The sequence below is a fragment of the Arvicola amphibius genome, chromosome 2, assembly GCF_903992535.2.
Source record: "Arvicola amphibius chromosome 2, mArvAmp1.2, whole genome shotgun sequence".
Lineage (NCBI taxonomy): Eukaryota > Metazoa > Chordata > Mammalia > Rodentia > Cricetidae > Arvicola > Arvicola amphibius.
The window spans coordinates 93,803,263-93,820,617 of NC_052048.2; the positions used below are offsets into that span (position 1 = coordinate 93,803,263).

General features: G+C 43.2%; 1 protein-coding gene across 1 annotated transcript in view; it reads left to right on the forward strand.

Annotated features, from left to right (window-relative positions):
- The window catches only part of Cyria (CYFIP related Rac1 interactor A), a 107,776-nt gene that overhangs the window by 59,331 nt on the left and 31,090 nt on the right, over window positions 1–17,355 (forward strand). Inside the window, exon 3 of the mRNA XM_038318831.2 lies at window positions 12,633–12,712. Within this exon, the coding sequence (XP_038174759.1) occupies window positions 12,643–12,712 (70 nt within the window). The 5' untranslated portion in view covers window positions 12,633–12,642. The remainder of the gene's footprint in view (window positions 1–12,632; window positions 12,713–17,355) is intronic.

A 17,355-nucleotide genomic window follows, 5' to 3' on the forward strand; every position in this document is an offset into this window, starting at 1 on the left:
GTTTGAACCTCTGCTGTTTTCTGCCCTGCCTGGCTGGAGTTGGTGAGCTTCCGTTAACTCAGGCAAATTGCTTTACTGGGTGAACCTATCATGACCTCTTTGCTCATATTCTCACTCCTTCCACTTTTCATCTGGACTTTGGGAGCTCAGTCCAGTGCTCCAGTGCAGGTCTCTGCCTCTGTTTCCACCAGTTGCTGAATGAAAGGTCTATGGTGATATTCATCAGTCTGATTACAGGGCAGGGCCAGTTAGGGCACCCTCTGCTCTATTGCTTAGGTTCTTAGCTGGAGTCATGCTTGTGGTTTCCTGGGAATTTTTCTAGTGCCAGGTTTCTTGCTAGCCCCATACTGGCTCCCTCAATAAAAATATCTCTTTCCTTGCTCTCATCTCTGTCATTTCTTCATCTTTACTATCCCATTTCCTCAAGTTCTCTCATCCCGTCCTCTTCTCCCCTTGTCCTTCTCTTCCACCCCCTCCCCTACTCTCCCTACCCCATGCTCCCAATTTTGTCAAGCCATTTTGTCTATTTCCCCTTTCCAGGTGAATCTATGTATGTTTTCCTTAGGGTTCACCTTGTTACTTAGCTTCTCTAGGATCATGAACTATAGGCTTAATATCCTTTGTTTATAGCTAGTATCCACTTATGAATGAGTACATACCATATTCATCTTTTTGGGTCTGGGTTACCTCACTCAGGATAGGGTTTTCTCGTTCCACCATTTGCATGCAAAATTCAAGAAGTCATTGTTTTTTTGTTTTGTTTTGTTTTGTTTTTTACTGCCGATAGTACTCTAATGTGTAAATGTGCCACATTTTCTTTTTTCATTTTTCGGTTGAGGGGCATCTAGTTTGTTTCCAGGTTCTGGCTATTACAAATAATGCTGCTATGAACATAACTGAACAAATGTCTTTGTAGTGTGATTGTGCATCTTTTGGGTATATGCCCAAGAGTGGTATTACTGGATCCTGAGGTAAGTTGACTTCCAACTGTCTGAGAAACCACCATACTGATTTCCAAAGTGGTTGTACAAGTTTGCATTCCCACCAGCAATGGAGGAGTGTTCCCCTTACTCCACATCCTCTCCAGCATAAGCTATCATTGGTGTTTTTAATATTAGCCATTCTGACAGGTGTAAGATGGTATTTCAAAGTTGTTTTGATTTGCATTTTTCTGATGGCTAAGGATGTCGAGCATTTCCTTAAGTTTCTTTAAGCCATTTGAGATTCTTCTGTTGAGAATGCTCTGTTTAGTTCTGTGCCCCATTTTTAATTGGGTTATTTAGAATTTTGATGTCTATTTTCTTGAGTTCTTTATATATTTTGTAGATCACTCTTTTGTCTGATGTGGGGTTGGTGAAGATCTTTTCCCATTCAGTAGGCTGGCTTTTTGTCTTATTGACTGTGTTTTTTGCTTTACAGAAGCTTCTCAGTTTCAGGAGGTCCCATGTATTTATTGTTGCTCTCAGTGTCTGTGCTACTGGGGTTATATTTAGGAAGTGGTCTCCTATGCTCATCATTGAAAGCTACTTCCCACTTTCTCTTCTATCAGGTTCAGTGTGGTCAAATTTATATTGAGGTTTTTAATCCATTTGGACTTGAGTTTTGTGCATGGTAATAAATATGGATCTATTTTCATTCTTCTACATGTTGATATCCAGTTATTCCAGCACCATTTGTTGAAGATGCTTTCTTTTTCCCATTGCATAATTTTAGTTTCTTTGTCAAAAATCAGGTGTTCATAGATGTGTGGATTAATATCTGGTTCTTCAATTTGATTCCACTGGTCAACCTCTCTGTTTTTATGCCAATACCAAGCTGTTTTCATTACTGTAGCTTTGGAATAGATTTTGATGTCAGGATTGGTGATGCCTCCAGAAGTTTCTTTATTGTACAGGATTGTTTTCACTATCCTGGGTTTTTTGTTTTCCCATATGAAGTTTTATGCATCTATGTTCATGAGTGAGATTGGTCTGTAATTCTCTTTCTTGGTTGAGTCTTTGTGTGGTTTTGGTATTAGGGTTACTGTAGCCTTATAAAGAGTTTGGCAAGGTCTCTTCTGTCTCTATTATGTGGAACACTTTCAGGAGAAAGAACTTTGGGCAAAAGTGTGCTAGCCTAGAGGACTGGAGGTCTATGCCATCTCATTAACTGACTATTGGAGCATCCTAGGTGGCAGGTAACTTCTAGGTGGTCATTTCATTTTCTAGACTGAAGCAGAAGCCAACCAAGGACAGTGGAAACAGCATCTCCAGCACAGCAGAGATAGTCAAAGGCTTTGCCGAGACTCAGGCCTCTGGGGCTCCTTGCCCCACCCACAATGGCTCTTTCCACATGAGATTCAGCATGTCCAGCCTGGGTAGGCTGACTCTCAGCTTTCTTCGGAAAGGAGCAAACCCTTAAAAATGTTTCCTCCTATCTCTGTTCTGGAATCTATGAGAAGACTGAGCAAATGCACTAATACTTTCTCAGTGCCGGGTCAGTCCAAAGCCAGGCCCCACTTTGATTGCTTCTGTCCTCATGAGAATTTGAAACGCAGGGAGAGGCACGTTGATTCTCATTCCCTAAACAGAGTCTAATTTTACCCTCATTTCTTGGCCATTTTTTTGCTGCTGTAATATTGGTGTTTATGGGAGAATTAGTAGTGATGAGGTAAAAGTCTATTTTAGAAAGCTGAACTCAGATATTGAAGGGGCTATTTTAGCCTGTACTTAATTGCTCGGCTCCATTATGGGCTCTTGGTGTGGAGTGTGTGTGTGTGTGTGTGTGTGTGTGTGTGTGTGTGTAGTGTATGTGTTGTGTTGTGAATTCCTGTGGGTTGGCTTTGAACTGGACTTCAGGAGCTCGGATTCCCCAGAGGATGTCAAAACCTTCAGAGGGACACCTCAGTATTAACGATCATGAGAATATTCAACACATTTTCCCATTTGAGCGACATTACTTGTAGTGTTAAAACGTTTTGAAAACACATTTAAGCCATTAACTCATTTTTATGGTCAGATGAAAGTGCCTAATAGAGTCAGTTCTGCTTTGTTCCTCCTTCGTCTTGGAATGAAATTGTCTGTTGGATTCTTGGCAACTCATTCCGCAGCGGAACTAAAAACATGACTTCATCCCCAAGATGGCAAATTGGTGAAGACTCACCACCCAGCCCAACTAATTTACACTACTAAACTGCCTGACAGATTCAGTTTCCTAGAGTTAATAAGCTAAAATACTTCATTCCGTTGATGCAATCCCCCCAAGAAGTATTTGTGGTGTGTGTGTGTGTGTGTGTGTGTGTGTGTGTGTGTGTGTATCAAAGTACAACCTCAAGTGCCACCATGCTTTTATGAGACAGTCTTTCATTGGCCTGTAACTCACCAAGTGTGCTAGGTTGATTGGCCAGCACTGGCACTACAAATGCATGCTACCCTGCCCAGATTTTTCTATGTGCATTCTGGGGCATCATTCTCGAGTCTCCATGCTTGCAAGGTGTCTTAGCCAGTATTCTATTGCTATGAAGAGATACCATGACCATGGCAACTCTTAAGCATTTGATTGGGGCTTGCCTATAATTTTAGAGCTTTAGTCCATTATCATCATGGCAGGAAGCATGGTGGCAGAAAGACAGACATGATGCTGGAAAAAAAAAAAAGAGCTGAGAGTTCTACATCTGGATCCACAGACAGCAGGAAAAGAGAACCTCCTGGCCTGGCTTGTGCTTTTGTAACGTCAAAGCTCACCCTTAGTGGCACACTTCCTCCAACACCTATCCAACAAGGGCCACATCTCTATCTTTCTCAAGTAATGCCACTCACTGATGACTAAGCATTCAAATCCATGGGCTTTGGGGAGTCATTTATTACTCAGACCAACACACAAGACAAACACTTTATCTGGTGAGCTATTGCCTCAACCTAAGAAGCATGATTTTGTGGACTCTTTTTTCTTTCAACCACCCAGTTTGTATCCTATATGGTATAAAACTGAAAAAATGAAGTGTATGCCCTGGCAATGGTGAAGCATGCATGGGCAGCCCATATATGGCAGTTCTGTTGAACTTGTCCATGTTGGATTTCATGGTCCAAGTTGATGAGGACGACTGACCAGATCTCTTCCTCAAGAGGGCACCAGATCTCATTACAGATGATTGTGAGCCACCATGTGGTTGCTGGGAATTGAACTCAGGGCTTTTGGAAGAGCAGGCAGTGTGCTCTTAACCGCTGAGTCATCTGTCATTTGCTTCACTTGGAGTTCTAAATAGCCAGAACTAGAGTTTACCGCAAGGGTTCTGGTCTACAGAGGATGTTTCTGTGGTGAAAGGAACTTTCTTTTATCTAACTGCTAAAGGCCCCACAATGGAGTTGACTTAAACAAGCAGACAACGGGCAGATTCTCGGGAGATGACACACACATTAACGGAAAGGTGGACCGGTTAGGCCAAGTACTATCTGCCAAGGAGGGTCACATGGTTGAAGCTTAAGTCCCTTCTTTGTAGGGAGAGAATAAAGTAAAAGCTGTCATATACTTTGGTAGGAAAAAAAATAAGTGATTTTTCAGGGGAAGACAAATAGGCCAAAGAATAGACAATAGGTGGGAGAGGATACCTAACTTGGGAGGGTGCTGTCAGTTCCAGCATTCCTTCCTGCAAGTTCATCAAGTGGAGAACATGGCCTGTGGCAGAGAAGAGAACCTCAGCAGCAAAGTCCCTTTCTGTGCTGCAGAAGAGAGAGAGAAAGAGAGAGAGGGAGAGACAGAGAGAGAGACAGAGGGAGAGAGACAGAGAGAGAGACACAGAGAGAGAGAGGAGCAGGTGGCAAGGGAGCCGGAGAGACCTTGCTTCTCTTCGTGGTCAGAGATACAGTGGGCCAGATGCTGCATTCAGAGTCTGGCGTGTAGAACCCAGCAAAATCCGACTCCAGTAATATCATCAAGTCAGACTCAAGGCAGAGCAAGGTGGTCAGGTAGCAGTGTACCCAAAGGCACTGTCCCAAGAGATGGGGGGCCCACTTGAGCTTTGCCTCAGTCCTAAGCAAAGTCACTGTCTGTGTGAATAGTTCCCAGCTGTCCATATTTTATAAGCCAGTAAAACTTCAAGATACACGCTGGGCTGGGAAAAGACAGCAGTCGCCTTCAGGCTATAAAATAAATCAAAACAGAAATACAGACGTGTGTGGTTAGTGCTAGCCCTCTGAAGAGCTGCTGGTGTAGCGTTTGCTTTTCTCATTTGCGTTCAGGGAACTGATGCTTGGGAACCCCTGCACAAAGCGTTGACTGTCTGCCAGGCCCCGCTCTAAGTGCTAGGAACGCAATGAGGTGTGATAACAGCAGCTCAGCCCCAGTACACCTCAGGTTCAGAGACCCATGAGAAAGTGTGTAGTTGTGGCCCTAAGTCAAGCCACAGGATGCCTACAGGGAGCAAAGTGAAGCACCTTGCTCAACATCATAGGGCTTTTTCTTGTGGTTGCAATGAGGTGAATAATCATGATGATATAATCGGGATGATATAATATAATCAGGATGATATAATAATGGGGTTCCTTTCCAAGAACCCAGACTCTCACACCCATTCCTTTTCTTTCATAACCCAGAGTGCAATTAGTGCTGCCCATATATGCATGGAAATAGGACCAGCCACAGTCCTCAAGAAATTGCCTCTCCTTTTCCTGGAAGCCATCAGCTGTCCACGGCTCCTACATTGAGGGGAGGGGGAATGAGTGTGAATTGAGATCGCAATGGTTTCTATCTCATGTATTGGTTGTGAAACTTAAACCCCACAAGGTGTGAGGTGCTGTCAACACCTGCAGGTGCTGGTAAGTGTGAGGGAGGAAGAGACACACATGTAAGAGCCCTGTGGCAATGAAGGAGCCATAAAAATATGGCTAGAGTCAGGAGAGCAGGCAGAAGAAAAGAGGGTACAGAGGAAGTGAGCAGAGGCCAGGATTTCTCTGGTTGGGGCATGCATTTGGGTGCCCACTGCCCCGCAGGCAGTGGGTATCCGTGGGAACTTATGAAGGCTTATCAGCAATGTGGACATGAATGGGGAGGGGGGAGACTACCCTGAGCTTGGCAATATTGAGCTGGATGCTATTTGTAGGAAGTAGGTAAGCCCCTGAGGGGCCACACAGATGACTCTCCATGGGATGGCGGAACAGTGTGCAAAGCTTCTAATTCCCACTGAGGATGTCCTTGTTGGGGGAGAACTGAGCCTGCTCCGTCAGCATGCATGGGTGAGACACTTCTAACAGAGAGTGCAAACCCTTGAGTGATGGAAGCACACTGTACTTTACAAAGTAATGCCTTAAACCAGGTGGTGTTGGCACATGCCTTTAATCCCAGCACTCCAGAGACAGAGGTAGGCGAATCTCTGTGAGTTCAAGGCCAGCCTGGTCTACAAGAGTTTCATCAACTATAACTTCTTAATTCCCAAATATGGAGCTGCAGTTAATGTGAGTCTTTGATTCTTTAAAGTCTTTGTACCAAAAGACTAAATATGCTAGACTCGGGAAGATAGTGGCTCGTTCAAAGTGCTAGTGAACTCCACCCTTTCTGATGGGGGCACTGACATAGTTTCTATCTTAAACCTTCAAAAAAAAACTGTTGCAAAACAAACGCTGTTAAGACCACCATTTTGTTTTCTCCCTCTGCCCTTGATTGTCCTGAATTCCTAAAGATTTATTTCTGCTCTGGTATAGCAATTCATTTTCCACATGGTCATAACTTAAAAAAAAAGTCTTCTAGATGGATTTTTATAAAACCAGCTCCTGAAAACTGATCATGGAGATCTTGATGTACATGGTTTAAAGGTCCTTATTCACATTTCCCCACAGCCTGTTAGGTGTTGTTTGTGGAAAGCAATGAAGGTTTCCTTTTGTTTGTTTCTTCTCTGCACTTGGGATAAAAATGCTAGGACCCAAAGCAACTTATAGATTTATGGTTCCAGAGGAGCAAGAGTCAGTTACGACAGGGAGGCATGGCATCTGAAAAGGAAGCCGGGAGATTGGCTCAGCTGCAAACGTGAAGGCAGAGGGAGCCAACCAGAACTAGGGTGAGGCTATGAACTCTCAAAGCCCACCCCCAGTGATGTACTTCCTCCAGCAATCCAGTGGTACCTCCCTAAACAGAGTCATCAACAGGCACCAAGCTTTCAACTATGTGAGCCAATGAGGCACTGACTGTATCCCTTAAATTATGAGGCACAGCTTTTGCTTCCTTCCTTCCTTCCTTCCTTCCTTCCTTCCTTCCTTCCTTCCTTCCTTCCTTCCTTCCTTCCTTTCTTATTTTTGTGGGATGGGAGGGGAGAGGTTTCAAGTTAAGGTTTGTCTTTGTAGCTATGGCTGTCTTGGAACGTGCTCTGTATACCAGGCTGGCCTCAAACTCAGAGATCTGCCTACGTCTGCCTCCTGAGTGCTGGGATTAAAGGTGTGTGCCACCACCGCCAAGCTTGTACATAGCTTTTAAATAAATAAATAAATAAATAAATAAATAAATAAATAAATAATAAGACTTGATTGTTTGCATTTGGCTTTATATTCTGGGAAGATAGCTAATGCTGGCATTTAAACTTTTTCTTCCAAACCAAAGTAGAATTCTCAGGAGAGAGGGAGAAAAAAGAGAGATAGTTAATTTATTTTCTACTTTTTTGAAACTAGAAATGTTAGCAGTGAATAATTTCATTTGGAATGTTATGAATTTTACACCAAGTAATAGTAGAGCCAGTTCTATAAATGTCAGTTGAACTGAGAGCCTGGAGAGTGATAATATATGTATAAAAATATCATCATTTGTATATCCAAAATTGCCACCCCTTAAAGATGGATGCTTCCCATGTCAAGACCACGCAAGTTCTCTACACAGACACCAGCATGACCAGAGAAACTCCCTTTGTCTTTACTATTTGGAGGGATCTTAGCCAGTCACCCCCTCTTGCATATCCTTCATTTCCTAACTCCTAATACCCCCCGATGGAAAAACTCTCACCTCTACCCATATTCCTCAGACTCTATGAGTGGCAGCTTCCTTCTTGAGTGAAGCAGACTTGCCCAGGAGATGTTGCCCTCATGTGGTTCATCTTTTCTCTGAATTTCTGAAGAAGAGAAGCTTCCTCTATATGCCACAAAGCCGATTCAGAGCAAACCCTTTTGGCATGTAATAGAAGCTATAGAGTCTTTCCACAGAAAAGGGACTGTGTGCCTGCATTAACACCACCATATCCTTCATACACTTTCTGAAGACTGTAGGTTTTCTGATGTCCACAGACAGGGGCCCTGGAGTGTCTGTTGTGGTACTTTGTCTCCAGTGGAGAAAAGAACTTGAAGTTTGCATTCTAAAACTTTCAAAGCCAAGGGTGAGTTCATTGGTCAGTTACCCATTTTGAATGCCCTCTTTTGCTGTCAACCAATGAGAACATAAACATAACTTCTTGAAAGTTTTAAGATTTGAAGAAATAGTGTGGGAAAGCTTATAAACACAGAGTAAGTACTCCGTATAAAAATGTGGATGTTGTTCATAAGTATGGGCACGAACTTTTATTTCCATATATAGATAGATAATCAATGAACATCTTTGAACGCTTGATGTGTTTATGTCCTTTCAGCTAGAGTCAACTCCTAGGTGGATGCTAGGCTACAAGTAGGCTGTGTATCACCTGCCATGAGATCGTGGCTTCCCTCACTGCATTCTCCACCTGCACCTGTGCTGTGTATGAAGAGGCTCAACACAGGCTCAATCAGTTCTTGAAGGGAAGCTGTGAACAGTAGCATGTTCTCTATAAGACCAAAGAGCAGGAATAAGTTGTGGCCACATTGTTCTCAGATGACATTATTTTAAAGAAGAAGGTTCCTCAGGGGCTCTGAGTACCTTCTGCATGGTTGTATTGGCTTTGACGTAAACTTCTGCAGCTGGGGAGGAATGACAAGCAGCTGACAACTCTTGAAACAGAAGCAGGAGTCATAGAAGGGAGTGGCCATGAAGTCACTGGATAGAATGTGCAAGCCAGATTTCCCAGCTCTGCAGAGTACACCCCTGGATTGCCAGAGCAGGCAGCTCTGCCACCCATATGTCTGCTCTGCCATGGGAACTGTGACTCAGTACATCCTCAGACATCCTCTTTGAAGCAGCCACTCTGAGCCAGAGGGGAATTTTTCTTGTCTTCACTTGCTCTTAACTATGATGTCTATATTTACCCACTGTGATCTTCATTTTTTTTTGAATACTGAATCCTGAAAAAGACTATTTTTATCTCCTGCTCTTTGAGTCTGCAAAAGTTCAGATACAAAATGCCTTTTCTAGCTCCTGGCCCAGTGGCCTCCACTTTGTGTCCTGGTTGTGACCAGCCCTTTTTATTCTCTTGGCTTCAACTTAATTATGTCAGTATCTGCATCCTCCAGCAGACTGAAATATTATTCTTTTATTTAATGCGATAAAATATGTCTAATCTCAAGTCTAAATCTATCTTAATCAAGTTTTCTCCTTAGTACCATGGTACATAGCAGTGTGCTCATGTAGGAGCTATGCCAACAGATTGGAGAGGGGCCTTTCTAGGTGGAGTTCAGGGTTCAGTTTAAAAAGGTACCATGGTGGGCTAGGGATGTAGCTCAGAGAGAGCATATTCATGGCCCTGGGTTTGATTCTGAATATGTTCATGATAGATAGATAGATAGATAGATAGATAGATAGATAGATAGATAGATGATATATGTAGATGTAGAGAAGATGATAGATATAGAGAAGATAGATAGATGATAGAGATGACATATGTATATATAGAGATATAGATTATAGATAGATGATAGATAGATAGATAGATGATAGATAGATGATAGACAAACAGATAGATAGATGATAGCTCTATTTGACCATTTTTATGATGTTCCCATTTACTTGGTAAACTTACCTAAATGAGAATAAAATCTCCTGCATTATTGACCTTGGAAAAAAGTAGCAAGTACACATGTTTTTCTCATGAAAACATTGAGATGAAATATTTCTATATTTCATGTAGGGATCTTGCATTGGGTTTGAAAAAATGCTTCCAAGGTTAACAGAATTAACCCGTAATAGTGCATCATGCCCGTGAGTCACTGTTCCAGATGTACCTGGGTTGAAAGCCCACACATCTAGGATCCCAAATGTTCCAAGTAACTGAGCCTGGCTGATGTTAGAATTATGTTCCAACATATTTACTGCAGTTGGCCAACCATCTCAAATAACCTTATGAAGAGGTAAAGTTCTACGGGTCACATTTGGAGATATCTCTACATTTATTGGCTTGTGGCTTTTACAAACTTCAAAGGCTTGGCGTATTTCCCATGTAGGGATGGATTCTGGCACGAAAATCATTTACAAAACAGGAGCTTAGAAGGATGTGAATCTGGGACACACTCATAGCAGCAAAACGGGGAAGTTAAGAATATTTAACTTCCATTAAGTTGTTAGGTACGAAGTCCAGCCTACTATTAAATGAATCATCTTCCTCTAAGAAGTGCTTCCAGCTCAGAACTGGAATTGCTCATTAAAATGAGGTCTAGGAGGACTTAAGAATACTGCCTAGTACAGGATGGACCAGACCCATGATGACCTCTACTTCTGGCAGAGTTTGTGGTACGTAGAACTCGCTCGGATATGTTTTCACAGAAAATGGTGTGAAGGCAGGGGATGAAAAGCAGAGCAGAAGAAAGGATAGGGAAGGTGTTTCTTCAGAAGAGAGAAATGGAGTGCATTGCTCCATTGATCTCCTCTGGAGAGCTACATGCAGTCTACTAAACCCATCTTCCAGCAGAATTCCTAAGCATATCCAAAGGCTGTGGGGATCTAATGTCCTCTGCAACAGAAATAAGAACTCTTAATTTCTGAGCCTACTATCCACTCCCTGACGGTGCTGTTTTGTTGAGAATGACTTGATATTATGCCTTTTATTTCTTTGAAGATTACATTTATTGTTATGTGTATGTGTGTGTGTCTCTGTGTGTCTATCTACATGTCTGTCTGTGTGCTCATGCACACACCACACACACAGAGAGACACACACACATGCACACGTACACTCATTCATATGTAAACGTCAGATGACCCATTAGTAGATGGGATTGGAATAAGTTCCTGCCTTCCACTATGTGGGATCCAGGAATTAAACTCGGGTTGACAGGCTTAGCAGCAAGTACCCTTACCTGCCTGAGCTATCTCACCAGCCTCAAACTTTACATTTTTGTATTTTATGTAGGAGTTGTTTCATCATCAGAACACCAACTGCTGAAAGCCGGTTACTGGTCTAGGAGTTCCAGTTTGAAAAATCTTGCCTCTTAAGTGTATCAAGAGAGTCCCTGGGACCCAAAGTCTGTGTCCTGAACTCCTTCTCACAAGATTTAGGAAATTTATGCTGGACAGGCTGGTGTACACCTGGAGCCTCGGCACTTTGGAGGCCAAGGTGGGAGAAGTGTGAGTTCAAGGCCAGGATGGACTACAGAGCAAGACTCTAGAGATCTAGGCTACCTAGCAAGTCTGAGAGAGATGGGGAGAGTAAGCAAGAAGAGGAAGGAAGGGAGAGAAGAAAAAAAAATAATACAAGAGAGAAGATAAAAGAGAAACCCTTACTATTCCTGACAGATGTTTTAATGACATCCTATCTCTGTTATAGCTACCCAGTGATATGGTTTGTTCTACACTGGCAGGAAAGAAAAGCAAGGTAGAGATGTCAGCTGTATGGTTACAGGGGCTTGTAATAGGCGAAGGGGAACATTTCATAGAAATAGTCAAAGTTCCACTTCAAAGAAGTTTAAGTTTTAAGAGGGAACTCATTTGTTGTTGTTGTTGTTTGTTGACAGAGGTTTTCTGTCCCGCCTGGTTCTGCAGCTGTTAAGTCCCAAAGAATCACACAGAGGTCTACGTTAGTTATAAACTGATTGGCCCATTAGCTCAGGCTTCTTATTTACTAATCCTTATAATTTACATTAGCCCATAATTCTTTTCTGAGTTAGCCACGTGGCTTGGTACCTTTCTCGGCAAGGCAGTCACATCTTGCTTTCTCTGTGGCTGGGTCACAACTGTAGACTGCAGAATCCTCTTCCCAGAATTCTTCTGTTCTCATTGCCCCTCCTCTACTTCCTGCATGGTCACCTGCCTATACTTCCTGCTTAGGTACCGGCCAACCAGCATTTTATTAAACAAGTACAAGAAACAAATGTTTACAGGGTAAAGCCATTGTCCCACAGCACTTGTTATTGTTATGTGAATGAGATACAGGGTGCAAGTGTCTTCTTCAGAGGCCTGTGACACACACATCTGTCACTACTGTGCTTCAGAGAACTCCAGAGTAGCTTAGCTCCCAGCAGCTCAAGGCTGAGCTGTGGGGTTCCAGACCTGATGGAGCTGCTCTCCTCTCGGGCTTAAGGATGTGACGGGCCGGGCGGTGGTGGCGCACGCCTTTAATCCCAGCACTTGGGAGGCAGAGGCAGGTGAATCTCTGTGAGTTCGAGACCAGCCTGGTCTACAAGAGCTAGTTCCAGGACAGGCTCCAAAGCCACAGAGAAACCCTGTCTCGAAAAACCAAAAAAAAAAAAAAAAAAAAAAAAAAAAAAAAAAAGGATGTGACGGTGGAACTGTATGCTTCCTTTTTACATCCCTGATGGTATTTGCTTTTGTGTTATCTTTTCTAGGTTTGCTGGCATGGGAAACCTGCTCAAAGTCCTGACCCGGGAAATTGAGAATTATCCACACTTTTTCCTGGATTTTGAAAGTAAGTCCTGAGCCCTGTAATACAGGAATGGAAACTTGGCACTTGCTCCGTAGCTTGTTCGTAGGGAAGTTATAGAGATTTCCAATGAGACTCAACTCAAATCCAAGTGGTATCATGCATTTCTTTCTGACATTATTTCTAAGCCGTTTTCCTCCACCCGTTTTGATTTCTAGAAACCTAAACAAAAGTTTGGTTTAACTGGTCCATGGTTTTTTTTTTTAATAAGGATTAGCTTTGGTGTGATATACATAAAACTTTATCATGAAACTTCCTTAAGATTCTGTGTATAATACTATTACACTTCCAAAGAAAAATAGCAAGTACATTAGCTGACATGGATTAGCACTAAGTACCCTTATACGTACAAGGGGAGCAGTGATGAACAGCAGAAATCAGGCTGACTATTTGTCATCAGTGCCATCTACTTTGTGTATTATTTAACTGCATAAAATTATTTTGGGATCTTTCAAATCCTGGCTTTGTTCATAAGATTATTGCCCCAGTTTTTATTGTCAGTTTGATCCAGCCCAGAGTTACGAAGGAAGAGGGAACCATATTAAACAATTAATCAGAAAAACGTGTGACTGTGTCTGGGGTGTTGTCTTGGTTGCCTACTGTAGGCAGCAGCATCCCTAGGTGGCCCCAAACTGGATAAGAAAGCCAGCTGAGTTCTGTGAGCCAGGGAGATAGCCAGAGAGCAAACAAGTAGGGAGGGTTTCCCCAGAATTTCTGCTTCATTTCCTGCCCTGGCTTCCTTCAATGATAGATGGTGACCCAAGAGTGTAACCCAAATAAACCCTTTCTTCCGCGTGTTGCTTTTGGTCAGAGTGATTGGCCATAGCAGCAGAAACACTAAATAGAACAGTTAGGTCTCCATTACCAAAACAATATAATCAATTTTTTTCTGGTGTAAAATGGCCTAAAAGTCATTGTTAAATAAACAGAGATTCTGTTTTTTTCTTTTGATTGACTGTGCTGACTCAAACTAGGTTGGTGTTCCCACTCTTTTCCCCTTTGTGCCTGTATGCCTGTGTGTGCCTACGTGTGTGTGACGAGCATGTAGAAGTCATCTTTCAGGAGTTGATTCTCAGTCCGCATTTTGAGGCATTCTCTCATGATTTCTGCCTCCACCCAGCATACTGCAGACTCTCTGCCCTAAATACTGCAGGTTCTGCCCTGCATGCTCCAAGCTCTGCCCTGCCTACTCCAGGCTCTGTCCTACCTATTTCAGGCTCTGTCCTACCTATTTCAGGCTCTGCCCTGCATGCTGAAGACTCTATCCTGCATACTACAGGTTCTGCCCTGCCTTCTCTAGGCTCTCCCTGCATGCTGCAGACTCTACCCTGAATACTCCAGGCTCTACCATGCATACCCCAGGCTCTACCCTGCATACTGCAGCCTCTACCTTGCATATTGCAGTTTCTACTCTGAATACTGCAGGTCCTGCCCTGCATACTGCAGACTCTAATATGCATACTCCAGGGCCCACCCAGCATACCCCAGGCTCTACCCTGCATACACCAGGCTCACCAGCCAGCAAACTTCTGGGTGATTCTTTTGTCTCTGTCTCCTATCTCACTTTAGGAGTGCTGGGATTACAGATACTGGCTATCCTACCCCGTTTTTTAAACATGGATTCCAGGTCACCAGGTTTGCATGGCTGTTGCTCTTTCCCACCGAGCCATCTCCCTGCCCCCTTTTTGTTTTAAACGACACCCCACACGAGCTGGAACACAGCTGGACATCTCTTTTGTATTCACGCCCACTGCCCTTTTTAACTTGCTGGACACTTTAGTTTGTCAAGTATTTATATTAAAGAAAATGGCCAGAATGCCTTCACGTATAGACTGAATTTTCTAGCACTTCTGTTAATTAAATGGTAGACGACCTTTCCAAGTTGTAGCGCGAAAGCCCTCTAAGGTGTTGCATGGCGTCTTTGACATATTTAAAACAGCTGCTCAAAAAGGAGAGCGACTCCGGAACTCATGAATTCTGATAACAAAACTCTTAATTACATTGACTGAAGGATACTTGGCTTCTGATCTAACCCCATTCCTCCCTGCTGTTATTGGTTGGCTCGACTTGGTTTCATTTACATTTGGTTTGATAAGGATTTCAGCTTGGAACTCAAGATGAATTTGCCTGTGATTCTTCTGAAATATATGTACACATGTGTGCATATATTATTATTATTATTATTATTATTATTATTATTAAAGTAAGATCCATCATTAGCCTTAAATAAGTTGCCTGTAATCTTTACCACTTTGTTACTTTAATCGTTCTCTGCCATTTTTTTTTTGATTCATTCATTTATTATGCACACGTGCTCTGCCTGCATGCACGCCCGCAGGCCAAAAGAGAGCACCAGATCTCACCACAAATGGCCTTGAGCCCACATGTGGTCACCCGGAACTGAACTCAGGACCCCTGGGAGAGCAGGCAGTTCTTTAAACCTCTGAGCCATCTCTCCAGCCCCTCCCTACCATTGTTATAGCACACATTTTGCGTGATTGCATTCAATGCATGAAGTGGTTAAGAATAATGTTACAGTTTGCATTCATTCACAGTTCCCAAACACCTAGGAGCCCAGAGTAATCCCATGTCCACTCACGCTGGGAAGCCCTAAACACCACATGAGTCTGCCCTGACTCCCACCTACCTGACAGAATTCGGTGCCCCCCCCCTTGCTGGTCTAATTGTCTTGATTTCTTGGCTTTCTACACTACCCTGAATTTTGAGTCACTTGTCAGGACTCATCTTCAGAACCTTGAAGGAGTACAGATAAAACGTGTGAGAATTTAAAGCACTGGTTTTCAACTGGTCCACCCTAGGGCTCTGAGGTTTGCCTTGGAAAGCCTCTCCCCACTGCATGGCAGGCAAGGTGGCCTGAGAGAGGGCTCAGTTCCTTTTCCCTGTTGTCAATGCGCTCTGATCTGCTCGGTCATGTGCTGCGGGCATTGTTTTCCTCTTTAAGGAGAGGTCCTGGTGGCTAAAGGATACATTTAGCGAAATTTGATGTCCATGATACAAAAACTCCCTTTACAGATATTGTAATTTCTTAAGATAAGGAAACAAGCTCTTGATTTCCATGTCTGGTGGCTTTCTGTTAGGACTATAAATAACTGTAATCTATAAAGAAAATATGAATTTTGAAAAAAATGTACAAAATTCTGCTTCTTTTTCCAAAGAGAGACTAAGAAGAAGCTCCTTTCATATCCTCTAGAAATGTAGCTTTATTTCCCGTAAATTCTAAGAGGGAGCAGCTGAGCTGAGGACACAGGGAATGGTTAGGAAAGAAAGATGGGGACCCGAGTCCCTCCAGCTGCTTTGTTCTCTCCAACTGCCCGTCACAGCAGCCAGCAACTTCTCTGAACACCCCTGCATCGCTCTGTTACTGACTAGGAAGAACATGCTTTATTCCTAAACTAAACACGTCTTATGAAAAAGCCGGAGAAAAAAACAACACAGCAAAAAAAATTCTTTTTATCCTAAATATCACCCCCTTCACCCCGAGCAGGCAAGTTTTCTGTGTGTCATCTTGATTGTCCTAGAATACACTCTGTAGACCAGGCTGGCCTCAAACTCTCAGAGATCCGCCTGCCTCTACCTCCCAGAGTGCTGGGATTAAAGATGTGAGCCACCACTGCCCATGGCTTAAATATAGTATTCCTTAAGGAGGTTTCTAAGAAAGACCAACGGTAAGAGAGGTGGAAAATGTGGACTTCAGGAAGATTTTCCCTAGAGTCTGTGGCTTGCAGATTAATCAAGAAAGTATATGTTTAGCATGATATGATTTTTCCATGTCAGCCACGCACAAGCAGGATTGGGAACTAAATGAGAATAAGCCTAGTGGGAAAGTGACAGATTAAAGTGGAGAACCAGACAGATGTTTACTTGGAGACAAGCTAGAAGACTTGAGAAAGGCATAATGTGCCATCAGAGAACTGAAGGGAACACAACTTGTATCTAGGTTCTGGAAATGGGGGGCCACAGGAGGGATAGGACAACACATGTTGAACAGGTGGCCCTTTAGTGAGTCTTAAAGAATGGAGACGTTTCTACGGGCCCAGATGGGATGGGGAGTTTTACACCAGATGGAAATAGTGCAATGAGAGGTGCAGAAATTAGAATAGAAGGGGCATGTTTGAAGAACAACAAGAAGTACAATTTAGACAGAGCACCAAAGGCCTGTTGAGAAAACGGGGTGGGGGTGTGTGGAATGGAAGGGCTGGTTTGATAAAGCTGGCACCAAATACACTTGCCAAGTCAAGACTGAAGGCTCATAATCAGAGCTCACAGGCAAACAGAAGAGCTAAGATCCTCTGGAGAATGGAGAACAAATAAGAGCAGGACAGATGAGCTGTACTTCAGGCACCACACTGAAGAGGGCGCCAGTGGGCAAGGGGTCCTGAAGAGATGCCACAGTAGAGAGGCAAGGATACCCTACTAAGTTGAGATTCTGGGGCTAAAGCCTAGAATCTTTATGACCTAGCACGTAGCCTTTCGTTGAGCAGGGATTTGAGTACCATATGAACGTCAAGTGTAGAGAATGAGGTTGTGAAGGAAGAACCACGTAGGTCAAATCTAGGCAGTTAGGAGAACATAGGGAGTCCTCATATCCAGTGGGCAGTAAGAGAACA